Source organism: Schistocerca piceifrons, chromosome 4 (assembly GCF_021461385.2).
Source record: "Schistocerca piceifrons isolate TAMUIC-IGC-003096 chromosome 4, iqSchPice1.1, whole genome shotgun sequence".
In the NCBI taxonomy this organism is placed as follows: Eukaryota; Metazoa; Arthropoda; class Insecta; order Orthoptera; family Acrididae; genus Schistocerca; species Schistocerca piceifrons.
Genome location: NC_060141.1, coordinates 641,398,564 through 641,413,175, shown reverse-complemented (window position 1 = coordinate 641,413,175; position 14,612 = coordinate 641,398,564). Strand labels below are relative to the sequence as shown.

At 41.3% G+C, this 14,612-nt stretch overlaps 1 protein-coding gene across 1 annotated transcript in view; it reads left to right on the top strand.

Annotated features, from left to right (window-relative positions):
- Window positions 1-14,612, top strand: part of LOC124794805 (tyrosine-protein kinase hopscotch) — a 194,594-nt gene that overhangs the window by 24,417 nt on the left and 155,565 nt on the right. The window contains exons 4-5 of the mRNA XM_047258461.1: window positions 215-375; window positions 501-632. Coding sequence (XP_047114417.1) covers window positions 215-375; window positions 501-632 — 293 coding nt within the window. The remainder of the gene's footprint in view (window positions 1-214; window positions 376-500; window positions 633-14,612) is intronic.

The following is a 14,612-nucleotide window of genomic DNA, read 5'->3' as shown; positions in this document are numbered from 1 at the left end:
AGTGGTATGTCTCTCTTGGTAGTTATTTGTATTGCTCCAGTTTTATGGGTTGGATGATGTATTACTGTGATCTGATATTTGGGGAATTTTTCTGTTATCCAAATTTTTGATAAAGCCATATGTAGGGGTAAATGAACCTTGCTTCTGTTGGGTTGGTCTTGTGTGTCTTCATATAATAATCATATAAATCTTTGGGTTATGTTTTTTGTTACAGCTTGAAACCGAAAACATACAAAATTGAGAAACTGGGAAATGAACGATATTATTTCAGTAAAGACGAGAAAGAATATAAATCTATACCTCAACTTGTTGCTGCTTACCGATCAACTTCTGAGGGCTTATGTCTTCTGGAATGTATTCCTCCATCAGAATATGGTTAGTATTCTTGTCATATTGCAACATATTTTAAAATATGATGTACTTCTGTTGTCAGTTGTGGTTGTACAGACATAGTTGTAGACACCTGTTTAAAATTGTGATTTACATTTCTCTCATTACAGACAAGTCTCAGTTACTACTGTGCAAATTGGATTATATGACTGTGGAAGATTTATCTGGGGTAAACTTGGAAGAAGAACTGAAGTCAAGTCCACCACAGTGCATTGACGTGAAGACCCTTCAAGTTTACAAAAGTATGAAAAAACATGTTTTGTACATAAATTAATTATTTCTAATTTTCCTACATTTTTCAGATAACCAGTATCTTGCTTGTATTACACTGGTGAACACATGAATGATTAGCAAAAGTCAAGATAATGGATAATGGAGTCCACATGAGTATTTATATAGTAACTGTCTATTAAGCTGCATTTACACTGAGTTTAAAAACATGTTTCTAATTGCAACATTGTTCTACCAAGGTCAACAACAATGTTTGTTTCCAGAATGAGATTTTCACTCTGCAGCGGAGTGTGCGCTGATATGAAACTTCCTGGCAGATTAAAACTGTGTGCCCGACCGAGACTCGAACTCGGGACCTTTGCCTTTCGCGGGCAAGTGCTCTACCATCTGAGCTACCGAAGCACGACTCACGCCCGGTACTCACAGCCTTACTTCTGCCAGTACCTCGTCTCCTACCTTCCAAACTTTACAGAAGCTCTCCTGCGAAACTTGCAGAACTAGCACTCCTGAAAGAAAGGATATTGCGGAGACATGGCTTAGCCACAGCCTGGGGGATGTTTCCAGAATGAGATTTTCACTCTGCAGCGGAGTGTGCGCTGATATGAAACTTCCTGGCAGATTAAAACTGTGTGCCCGACCGAGACTCGAACTCGGGACCTTTGCAAAGGTCCCGAGTTCGAGTCTCGGTCGGGCACACAGTTTTAATCTGCCAGGAAGTTTCATATCAGCGCACACTCCGCTGCAGAGTGAAAATCTCATTCTGGAAACATCCCCCAGGCTGTGGCTAAGCCATGTCTCCGCAATATCCTTTCTTTCAGGAGTGCTAGTTCTGCAAGTTTCGCAGGAGAGCTTCTGTAAAGTTTGGAAGGTAGGAGACGAGGTACTGGCAGAAGTAAGGCTGTGAGTACCGGGCGTGAGTCGTGCTTCGGTAGTTCAGATGGTAGAGCACTTGCCCACGAAAGGCAAAGGTCCCGAGTTCGAGTCTCGGTCGGGCACACAGTTTTAATCTGCCAGGAAGTTTCAACAATGTTTGTTGTTCGTCTCTCTGTCTACAATAGCAACCAAAATTTCTTCGTACATATTCACATCACCTGCTATGCGGAACTGGTAGCAAACATATCACATTGAGTATTCCCATCAAGAGTGAAGAGAAAGAATCACTGATGTGTGGTGCTGCATTATTAATACTCAACAAAAGAAGCAGACGGAGAAAAAGATGTAATCATGTTGGTGAATGAGAGCATTAGAGACTTCCAACAAGTTTTACACATAATTTCAAACCTTTAAGAAAGTTTTGCTTGCTGACACCCCTCACAAAAGGATGAAAAGAAAAGTGCAGTAAAAGTTCGGCATCAGACATGATTTTTAATTTATTACTTCTTTACTATTGGCTCTACTCACAACACAGTGTGCAGACAGTATCCGCATGTTGTTGTTGTTGTGGTCTTCAGTCCTGAGACTGGTTTGATGCAGCTCTCCATGCTACTCTATCCTGTGCAAGCTTTTTCATCTCCCGGTACCTACTGCAACCTACATCCTTCTGAATCTGCTTAGTGTATTCATCTCTTGGTCTCCCTCTACGATTTTTACCCTCCACGCTGCCCTCCAATACTAAATTGGTGATCCCTTGATGCCTCAGAACATGTCCTACCAACCGATCCCTTCTTCTGGTCAAGTTGTGCCACAAACTTCTCTTCTCCCCAATCCTATTCAATACTTCCTCATTAGTTATGTGATCTACCCATCTAATCTTCAGCATTCTTCTGTAGCACCACATTTCGAAAGCTTCTATTCTCTTCTTGTCCAAACTATTTATTGTCCATGTTTCACTTCCATACATGGCTACACTCCATACAAATACTTTCAGAAATGACTTCCTGACACTTAAATCAATACTGGATGTTAACAAATTTCTCTTCTTCAGAAACGCTTTCCTTGCCATTGCCAGCCTTCATTTTATATCCTCTCTACTTCGACCATCATCAGTTATTTTGCTCCCCAAATAGCAAAACTCCTTTACTACTTTAAGTTCCTCATTTCCTAATCTAATTCCCTCAGCATCACCCGACTTAATTAGACTACATTCCATTATCCTTGTTTTGCTTTTGTTGATGTTCATCTTATATCCTCCTTTCAAGACACTGTCCATTCCATTCAACTGCTCTTCCAAGTCCTTTGCTGTCTCTGACAGAATTACAATGTCATCGGCGAACCTCAAAGTTTTTATTTCTTCTCCATGAATTTTAATACCTACTCCGAATTTTTCTTTTGTTTCCTTTACTGCTTGCTCAATATACAGATTGAACAACATCGGGGAGAGGCTACAACCCTGTCCTACTCCCTTCCCAACCACTGCTTCCCTTTCATGTCCCTCGACTCTTATAACTGCCATCTGGTTTCTGTACAAATTGTAAATAGCCTTTCGCTCCCTGTATTTTACCCCTGCCACCTTTAGAATTTGAAAGAGAGTATTCCAGTCAACATTGTCAAAAGCTTCCTCTAAGTCTACAATTGCTAGAAACGTAGGTTTGCCTTTCCTTAATCTTTCTTCTAAGATAAGTCGTAAGGTCAGTATTGCCTCACGTGTTCCAGTGTTTCTACGGAATCCAAACTGATCTTCCCCGAGGTCGGTTTCTACTAGTTTTTCCATTCGTCTGTAAAGAATTCGTGTTAGTATTTTGCAGCTGTGACTTATTAAACTGATAGTTCGGTAATTTTCACATCTGTCAACACCTGCTTTCTTTGGGATTGGAATTATTATATTCTTCTTGAAGTCTGAGGGTATTTCGCCTGTTTCATACATCTTGCTCACCAGATGGTAGAGTTTTGTCAGGACTGGCTCTCCCACGGCCGTCAGTAGTTCCAATGGAATATTGTCTACTCCGGGGGCCTTGTTTTGACTCAGGTCTTTCAGTGCTCTGTCAAACTCTTCACGCAGTATCATCCCATTTCATCTTCATCTACATCCTCATCCATTTCCATAATATTGTGCTCAAGTACATCGCCCTTGTATAGACCCTCTATATACTTCTTCCACCTTTCTGCTTTCCCTTCTTTGCTTAGAAATGGGTTTCCATCTGAGCTCTTGATATTCATACAAGTCGTTCTCTTATCTCAAAAGGTCTCTTTAATTTTCCTGTAGCCGGTATCTATCTTACCCCTAGTGAGATAAACCTCTACGTCCTTACATTTGTGCTCTAGCCATCCCTGCTTAGCCATTTTGCACTTCCTGTCGATCTCATTTTTGAGACGTTTGTATTCTTTTTTGCCTGCTTCACTTACTGCATTTTTATATTTTCTCCTTTCATCAATTAAATTCAATATTTCTTCTGTTACCCAAGGATTTCCACTAGCCCTCGTCCTTTTACCTACTTGATCCTCTGCTGCCTTCACTACTTCATCCCTCAAAGCTACCCATTCTTCTTCTACTGTATTTATTTCCCCCATTCCTGTCAATTGCTCCCTTATGCTCTCCCTGACCCTCTGTACAACCTCTGGTTCTTTCAGTTTATCCAGGTCCCATCTCCTTAAATTCCCACCTTTTTGCAGTTTCTTCAGTTTTAATCTACAGGTCATAACCAATAGATTGTGGTCAGAGTCCACATCTGCCCCTGGAAATGTCTTACAATTTAAAACCTGGTTCCTAAATCTCTGTCTTACCATTATATAATCTATCTGATACCTTTTAGTATCTCCAGGGTTCTTCCATGTATACAACCTTCTTTCATGATTCTTAAACCAAGTGTTAGTTATGATTATGTTGCGTTCTGTGCAAAATTGTACCAGGCGGCTTCCTCTTTCATTTCTTAGCCCCAATCCATATTCACCTACTATGTTTCCTTCTCTCACTTTTCCTACACTTGAATTCCAGTCACCCATGACTATTAAATTTTTGTCTCCCTTCACAATCTGAATAATTTCTTTTATTTCATCATACATTTCTTCAATTTCTTCGTCATCTGCAGAGCTAGTTGGCATATAAACTTGTACTACTGTAGTAGGTGTGGGCTTCGTATCTATCTTGGCCACAATAATGCGTTCACTATGTTGTTTGTAGTAGCTTACCCGCATTCCTATTTTCCTATTCATTATTAAACCTACTCCTGCATTACCCCTATTTGATTTTGTGTTTATAACCCTGTAGTCACCTGACCAGAAGTCTTGTTCCTCCTGCCACCGAACTTCACTAATTCCCACTATATCTAACTTCAACCTATTATCACTGAAGAATGTAGTGGCATGTGGCAAGCCTGCATTTCATGGCTATTGTACGACGGCTTGTTTTTAATGTATGCAAGTGCTATTACGCAAAATTGAGAAAGTGTTCCTGCATGGTGGTAGTCTTCATTTTATTAGTAAAATACTGGTGAAGTGCAATCAGTCTACAAAGGAGACTGCTTACAAATCACTCTCGCGATCAGTTCTAGAATATTGCTCGAGTGTGTGGGACCCATACCAAATAGATTGACAGAGGATATTGAACATATGCAGAGAAGGGCTGCACAGATGGTCAGAGGTTTGTTTGATCTGGTGAATCGGACGTGAATGATGGCTCTGGGAATATAATACAACCCTCTATGTATCGCTCACATAGGAATCTTGAGAATAAGATTAGAATAATTACTGCATGCACAGACACATTCAGTCAATCATTCTTCTCGCACTCCATATGTTAATGGAATGGGGAGGAACCCAAATTACTGATACAATGGGATGTACTCTCTGCCATGCGCCTCACAGTGGTTTGCAGAGTATAGGTGTAGATGTAGGTTCCAAGACTAAGTGTGAAAGTGATCATATTGATTTAGATTATTTAAGTTTTTATATTTATTATATCTACTTCCACATACATACAGGCATGCATACTGTGAAAAACACTATGAAGTGACTGGCAGAAGGTACTTACTTTGCTGCCACTTGTTAGGGTTTCTTCCCATTCCATAAGCTGTGACGTGGTCGTGGGTGGAACAGTGACCCAAAAATGTAGAATGAATTTCTTTTATTTAATGTCTATGGTCACAAACATGTAGGTCCTCAGATTACGGGTTTCAGTCAACAGTGACCATCTTCAGATCCCCAGCAAAATATGGGAAAAAATACAACTAGCAGATTATCTCCAGCTGAAAAAAATGAAATATACCACGATGAAAAGTATTACTGACATACATATGAAAATTATGCACTTTAAATATGACGAGGTATACCTGTTTTATAAAATCATGTCCTAATATACTGGAGCCTTAGTGGAATTGTCAAAAACTAAACACAAAATCAGTGCCAGTGTTGTCACACATATAAAAATAATAGTATATGCAAGAGTCATCTTGTCAACAGCAACACTGTTCAAAACAAGCCGTCGTACAATAGCCATGAAATGCAGGCTTGCCACATGCCACTACATTCTTCAGTGATAATAGGTTGAAGTTAGATATAGTGGGAATTAGTGAAGTTCGGTGGCAGGAGGAACAAGACTTCTGGTCAGGTGACTACAGGGTTATAAACACAAAATCAAATAGGGGTAATGCAGGAGTAGGTTTAATAATGAATAGGAAAATAGGAATGCGGGTAAGCTACTACAAACAACATAGTGAACGCATTATTGTGGCCAAGATAGATATGAAGCCCACACCTACTACAGTAGTACAAGTTTATATGCCAACTAGCTCTGCAGATGTTGAAGAAATTGAAGAAATGTATGATGAGATAAAAGAAATTATTCAGGTAGTGAAGGGAGACAAAAATTTAATAGTCATGGGTGACTGGAATTCGAGAGTAGGAAAAGTGAGAGAAGGAAACATAGTAGGTGAATATGGATTGGGGCTAAGAAATGAAAGAGGAAGCCGCCTGGTACAATTTTGCACAGAGCACAACATAATCGTAGCTAACACTTGGTTTAAGAATCATGAAAGAAGGTTGTATACATGGAAAAACCCTGGAGATACTAAAAGGTATCAGATAGATTATATAATGGTAAGACAGAGATTTAGGAACCAGGTTTTAAATTGTAAGACATTTCCCGGAGCAGATGTGGACTCTGACCACAATCTATTGGTTATGACCTGTAGATTAAAACTGAAGAAACTGCAAAAAGGTGGGAATTTAAGGAGATGGGACCTGGATAAACTGAAATAACCAGAGGTTGTACAGAGTGTCAGGGAGAGCATAAGGGAACACCTGACAGGAATGGGGGAAAGAAATACAGTAGAAGAAGAATGGGTAGCTTTGAGGGATGAAGTAGCGAAGGAAGCAGAGGATCAAGTAGGTAAAAAGACGAGGGCTAGTGGAAATCCTTGGGTAACAGAAGAAATATTGAATTTAATTGATGAAAGGAGAAAATATAAAAATGCAGTAAATGAAGCAGGCAAAAAGGAATACAAACGTCTCAAAAATGAGATCGACAGGAAGTGCAAAATGGCTAAGCAGGGATGGCTAGAGGACAAATGTAAGGATGTAGAGGCCTACCTCACTAGGGGTAAGATAGATACTGCCTACAGGAAAATTAAAGAGACCTTTGCAGATAAGAGAACGACTTGTATGAATATCAAGAGCTCAGATGGAAACCCAGTTCTAAGCAAAGAAGGGAAAGCGGAAAGGTGGAAGGAGTATATAGAGGGTCTATACAAGGGCGATGTACTTGAGGACAATATTGTGGAAATGGAAGAGGATGTAGATGAAGATGAAATGGGAAATATGTTACTGCGTGAAGAGTTTGACAGAGCACTGAAAGACCTGAGTCGAAACAAGGCCCCCGGAGTAGACAACATTCCACTGGAACTACTGACGGTCTTGGGAGAGCCAGTCCTGACAAAACTCTACCATCTGGTGAGCAAGATGTATGAAACAGGCGAAATACCCTCAGACTTCAAGAAGAATATAATAATTCCAATCCCAAAGAAAGCAGGTGTTGACAGATGTGAAAATTACCGAACTATCAGTCTAATAAGTCACAGCTGCAAAATACTAACACGAATTCTTTACAGACGAATGGAAAAACTAGTAGAAGCCGACCTCGGGGAAGATCAGTTTGGATTCCGTAGAAACACTGGAACACGTGAGGCAATACTGACCTTACGACTAATCTTAGAAGAAAGATTAAGGAAAGGCAAACCTACGTTTCTAGCATTTGTAGACTTAGAGGAAGCTTTTGACAATGTTGACTGGAATACTCTCTTTCAAATTCTAAAGGTGGCAGGGGTAAAATACAGGGAGCGAAAGGCTATTTATAATTTGTACAGAAACCAGATGGCAGTTATAAGAGTCGAGGGACATGAAAGGGAAGCAGTGGTTGGGAAGGGAGTAAGACAGGGTTGTAGCCTCTTCCCGATGTTGTTCAATCTGTATATTGAGCAAGCAGTAAAGGAAACAAAAGAAAAATTCGGAGTAGGTATTAAAATTCATGGAGAAGAAATAAAAACTTTGAGGTTCGCCAATGACATTGTAATTCTGTCAGAGACAGCAAAGGACTTGGAAGGGCAGTTGAATGGAATGGACAGTGTCTTGAAAGGAGGATATAAGATGAACATCAACAAAAGCAAAACAAGGATAATGGAATGTAGTCTAATTAAGTCGGGTGATGCTGAGGGAATTAGATTAGGAAATGAGACACTTGAAGTAGTAAAGGAGTTTTGCTATTTGGGGAGCAAAATAACTGATGATGGTCGAAGTAGAGAGGATATAAAATGTAGACTGGCAGTGGCAAGGAAAGCGTTTCTGAAGAAGAGAAATTTGTTAACATCGAGTATAGATTCAAGTGTCAGGAAGTCATTTCTGAAAGTATTTGTATGGAGTGTAGCCATGTATGGAAGTGAAACATGGACAATAAATAGTTTGGACAAGAAGAGAATAGAAGCTTTCGAAATGTGGTGCTACAGAAGAATGCTGAAGATTAGATGGGTAGATCACATAACTAATGAGGAAGTATTGAATAGGATTGGGGAGAAGAGAAGTTTGTGGCACAACTTGACCAGAAGAAGGGATTGGTTGGTAGGACATGTTCTGAGGCATCAAGGGATCACCAATTTAGTATTGGAGGGCAGCGTGGAGGGTAAAAATCGTAGAGGGAGACCAAGAGATGAATACACTAAGCAGATTCAGAAGGATGTAGGTTGCAGTAGGTACTGGGAGATGAAAAAGCTTGCACAGGATAGAGTAGCATGGAGAGTTGCATCAAACCAGTCTCAGGACTGAAGACAACAACAACAACAACAACAACAACAATTGTACAACGTAAAATTAAAAGAGGGATACCATCAGTAAAGTCAATAGTGGGCTTATAAGTTATAAAAGTCATTGCTGTAATAAAGTTCAAGGAGTTCAAACATGACAAGAGTTAGATTGTTAAAAAGGAAAAAGTTAAGTGACAATAATTCAGATCAAATGGCAATATTTTGGATAATGACATAAAAAATAAACAACTTTCCAAGTACAAAGAATAATATAAGAATTACAAAACAAATAGCTAAAGAAGCCCAGTGAATGAAAATGAACTGCCACACATAATCAGCACCCTCTGTTGGCGATACCACCAAAATGCCGCAAAGGTGAGAGGTGGTTATAGGAATGCAACCGCCAGAGGGCCCCTCGTACCTTGTGGCACACCATTCCATAAAGAAAATGATAAAACACTGTACCAGTGCACGAGCAAGATTATCTAGTTAATGAGGTATATTGTATAAATAGAGAAGGTACAAGAACACGCTAGAGTTATATGCATAATGTAAGAAAATTTAGTAAATATGCAAAGCACTATATACTAGGTGAAGCCATAAGCAAGATATATAGAGATGCTGAGTTGCAGATAGGCGCAACAAAAAGACTCAAAAAATAATCTCATGGCCAACAAGGCTTTTATCAAAAATAGACAACACACACACACACACACACACACACACACACACACACACACAGTGCAATTCACACCTACATGACCACAGTCTGTGGCAGCTGAAGCCACACTACGAGCAGCAGCAGCAGCAGCAGCAGCAGCAGCAGTGCATGAAGGGTGGGGTAGGGGTGGAGGCGGAAAAGGAGAGGTTTCGACTACTTCTCATCGTGTTCTGAAATGAGAAATGTCCTGCCCACTATCCTTCCCACTCCTCCCACAATGGTATTCTGCCATCCGTCGAACCTACAAAACTCCTACTCCCAACCCTGTACCTCGTAGCTCATATCCCTGTGATAGATTTATATGCAAGACCTGTCTAGTCACAAACATCACCTATCCCATCAAAAGGCAGGGCTACCTATCAAACCAGTCATGTGGTCTACAAGCTAAGCTGCAAACATTGTGCTGCATTCTATGTGGGAAAAGGAGAGAAGTCTGTCCGCATGGGTGGACACCGATAAACTGTGGCCAAGAAACAACAGGACCACCCTGTTGTTGAGCATGCCACTCAACACGCTATTCTTCATTTCAATGAATGCTTCATAGGCTGTGCCATATGGATCCTTCCCACGAACACAAGCTTTTCTGAATTGTGCAGGTTGAAACTCTCCCTGCAATATATCCTATGTTCCAGTAATCCGTCTGACCTCAACTTTCATTAGTCATTTTCCTCACCCATCAACCCCTTCTGGTTCCCACTTCAGCACTACACAGCCCTCTATTCCACCAATGCACTTTTCACTTCTCTCCTTTTCCACTGCCCCCCCCCCCCCCTTCCTCTCCCCCACTCTGCCTGACCTCCCGACTGCACATAGCTGCACTACCCTCTGCACATCCCTGCACGCTCCCCAGCAGCACTTCACCATCCCCCACTTTTACCCTGCTATCCCTCCCCCTTCCCACCCCAGCCTTCTCCTTACCCCCACCCAGTTGCTTTTCCTATCGTGCACTGCTGCTGCTTGTAGTGTGACTTCATCTGCCATAGACTGTGGTCATGTGTGTGCAAGCTGCGCTTGCATGTGCGTGCCCCCCGTGTGTGTGTGTGTGTGTGTGTGTGTGTGTGTGTGTGTGTAGTCTATTGACAAAGACCTTGTTGGCCGAAAGCTTATTTTGTGAATCTTTTTGTTGTGCCTTTCTGCAATTGAGCATCTCCGCTATATGGGAGTAGCAACTATCTATCCTTTTCATAATATTGATACATAGAACAGAGGCATTCAGTGACCAAAGTAACACATGATACTGAGATACGTGTCCGACCCTCCAGAAAGCCCAAAACAGATATACGTGTCCGGCCCTCCAGGACACCTGAAACAGAGTGACTAGCGCAGCTGGTGTAATTTGTCTCCCAGGCCCACCAAAGTCACCTGAAGGTGTCCAAAGCACTTCAATTGCAATATCCTTACTGTTATGTTTCTCAAAACTAGTGAAATTGGATAAACAAAATGATAGACTAGTAGGGTAACTATGAGAGATTGTCATACTAAAACTAGGTTAAATACAATGAAAAATATATAAACAATTAATAAGAGAAGTTAGGCATTTTGGCACCTAGCACACGAACATTCCGACCAGTCAGAAGAAGTAAGTCAGTATAATTGGCAGCCTCTCCCATGGTACTGGTACATACTGTACCATCTGTCACTTGTACCTCACTCCACTTTTGTACTATGCTACTTCACATGCATCAAGCTGCATCAGGGTGAGCTTCTAGCAAAATAAAATACTGGTGGCCCCAGACAGGAATATCACAATGGTCTTTACACAGTGTATACTTATTCGCGGAGTTCACTCCTATTGGAGCCATAGCTTAATTGAGAGAGTGGTGATCTGTAAACCAGAAGGTAGCAGGTCTCGTTTTCTAATAGATTCTGAGTCTTTCTTTTCAATTTAATAGAAGTATTATATGCAGCAGTCAATGTTGTTTATTATAAGTAATGTATCTGCTGCAATTCTTGCTGCAAAGCCCAAACATTTGGAATGTTATTCCAATGGGCAGGAATCTTAATATAACTGTCAGTCTGTATCAGAAAGTAGATGCAAATCACCCACTGGAAGTTTTTGTATTATGAAATTTCGTGTGGAATATGTACACCTATTTCTTGGTTTTATGGACAGCCTCATGGTTGTATCTTGTTGGTAAATATCTTTTTCAGTGATAATAAGCAACTCTGAGAAAGACCTCCATCTCCATTCAAATGAAATTAAGAATGAATCTCGATGTTGAAGTACATTACTTCAGACTGATGGTAATCAATGCAATAATGGAATATTGATATTATGGATGTGCAAACTGACATTAAACAGAATAGTTTAACTATATTCAATGAAATGAAATGATATGTCGTGTGGCTAGGGCCACCCAACACCCATCAGGTAGACCGTTTGCCTGGTGCAAGCCTTTTGAGTTGACGCCACTTTGGCGACTTGCACATCGATGGGGATGAGATGATGATGATATGAAAACACAACACTCAGTCCCAAAGCGGAGAAAAATCTCCAGCCCATCCACGAATCGAACCGGGGCCCCTTAGCAGGGCATTCTGTCGCACTGACCACTCAGCTATCGAGGCAGACTCTATATTCAATAAAGCTGAAAATGGGATGAAGTTTTAATTGAGTTAATGAATAATTTATGCTAAAACCTACCTCATATTGTCATACAGTATTATTTTCTGTAAAAGCCATTGGTGAGGCTTGACTCTTCTTAACAGTACATGAATCTTTCCTTCTTCTTCTTCTTCTTCTTTTTTTCATTCTAAAATTTTTGCTTTCCAGCCATCCAGCTCTAAAATGCTATCAGTTTCAAATTTTGAGAAAGTAGACCTCCTTTTCTTGTTCTCCACAATGCAGTAACAATACTCACATTATGATAACAAACTGAAAAGCTTGCATAAGTACCATAGACAGTGATTGTCATTATCTTTGCTTGTATAATGGGCAATTTCCTTTGTAGTGCAAGGAGTGAACTGTGGTCAGATTCCCAGTTGCTGAAAACGTTTTGCTAATTGTGTTTAACATAGGTGCAGTGCAGAGGCAACTTAATCATGATTAAGCTTCAACCGTGATCATGGGACCCTCAATTATCTTACTTTGTAATCAACATTGGTGCATTTGGCCTTGAGTACACATGGTGATCTCTTTGGTGCCATTTACAGATACAGGAAGTACACAGTCTGACAATGTCTCCTATCTGACGTCTCTCTGAAACTTCTTTGGAGGTAATGGACCTCGATGTCGGACTGGGTCAATCATCTCACCCCAAAACTGAGCCTCCATCCATAGTGGGCTCCACTCCCCAGCAAAAAGTCGGGATGAAAGTGCTACCTCTGTGATAGATGGCTCCCATCCTCCAGTGGAAAATTAATGGGTTCAAGACACATGTGGAGGAACTTAATCTGCTAGCACAGGAATGACCCTGTGCCAGTGTTTACAAGAAATATTTTGTGAAGGTACTGATGCCCCTGTGCTAGAGGGCTACATGCTATACCGAAAGGAAGACCTCACTGGGGATGGAGCCAAGGGAGGAGTTGTGTTTGTCAATAATGCTCTCCCCCAAGGCTACTGACCTGCAAGCAGTTGCTGTCAAAATTCATGGGTGTCGAAGGATCACTGTTTGCTCTCTGTATCTACCTCTGCAAGATGCAGTAGAATCTGAGGCTCTCATAGATTTTGTGGAACAACTCCTGTGACAACTCTCTCCTACTGAGAGACCTCAATGCCCATCATGTCTTGTGGGGTTCGACCTCTACTTGCCCTCGGGGACGGGTTTTGTACAGTCTCATGATGTCTCATGAGCTGTGCATCCTCAACACAGGTACTCACACTCATTTCTGTACTGCTGTTGTCATTCTTAGTTGTCAACCTCCCTTTCTGCTCTCCAGCTCTTGCACACTTTGTTCAGTGGGAGGTCACTGACGACTTTCATTCCAGTGTCCACTTCCCACAGTGCATTCATGTATTGGATGGAGCATTACCTTCTGTTCCAAGTATGGTATAATTTCCTGCTGCTTATGCCAATTTAGCTTGATGTTTCACTATGAATTTCAACACAAAAGCCACCAAAATGGATGGTCAGCAAGGCTAACTGGATGCTGTTCAGACAGCTGGCTGTGTTTGAACATCATGGCATTGTCCAGGAATGGGTGGACCACCTCACACAAGTAAACGATCATGCTGCTGAATTATCCATTCCCAAGTCCTCATGTCATCTTAGGCGGTGACCTGTATCTTGGTGGACAGATGAGTGATACTCAGCAAATCCGAGACGATTTTTGGCTCTTCGACAATTTAAATGCTGCCCTATATCAGACACCCTATTAGCCTTCCGAGTCGCAAGAGCCAGGGCTTGACATGGAGTTTAGGAGAGCAAGAATAGGTCACAGCAAGTGCTCCTGGACTCTTATCAACCGTTCCACTTGTTCTACAAAAGTGTGGGAAGCCACCCATAGGAATTCCAGTAAACACTGTTGTTTACCAATAGCAGCAGTGCTGAAAGAGTGGTGTCTCCAGACAACATCTGGCACTCAGGCACTGGCAGAGCACTTTGCAAAAATTGGTGCCAATGGAAGCCGGGATCTGGCATTTTGTCGCTACAGTCTGACTGTAGAGATTATCAACTTGACCTTCAAATCCAATTGTTCTGCGTCCTACAACTCTCTTTTCTCCAAATGGGAGCTATAATCAACAGTGCCAGACTTGTGACACCTGGTCACAACCAAATCTGGTACTGCATGCTTTGACATTTGCCAGCGGCGTCAGAGGAAATATTCCGCAAATGTTTTAATCTTATGTGGTAGACAGGTAACTTCCCCGCCTCATGGAGGGAGATAATTCTGACGCCTCTCCTCAAACCAGGAAAGGACTGCATATATCTCATTAGTTACAGGAGTATCGCCTTAACAAGCTGTGTAGGAAAGACCGTGGAGTGAATGATTAACTATCATCTGATCTTTTTGTTAGAGACCAAGCAACTCCTTAGGCCGCTCTCAGTTTCTGATCTAGAGATTTTGGTGCACTGTCTACAACTTGACTCCACTAGGAGCAGCTATTCTGCAGCCTTTCATACACAAACATCACTGTATTGGCGTCTTCTTTGATATCAATAAGG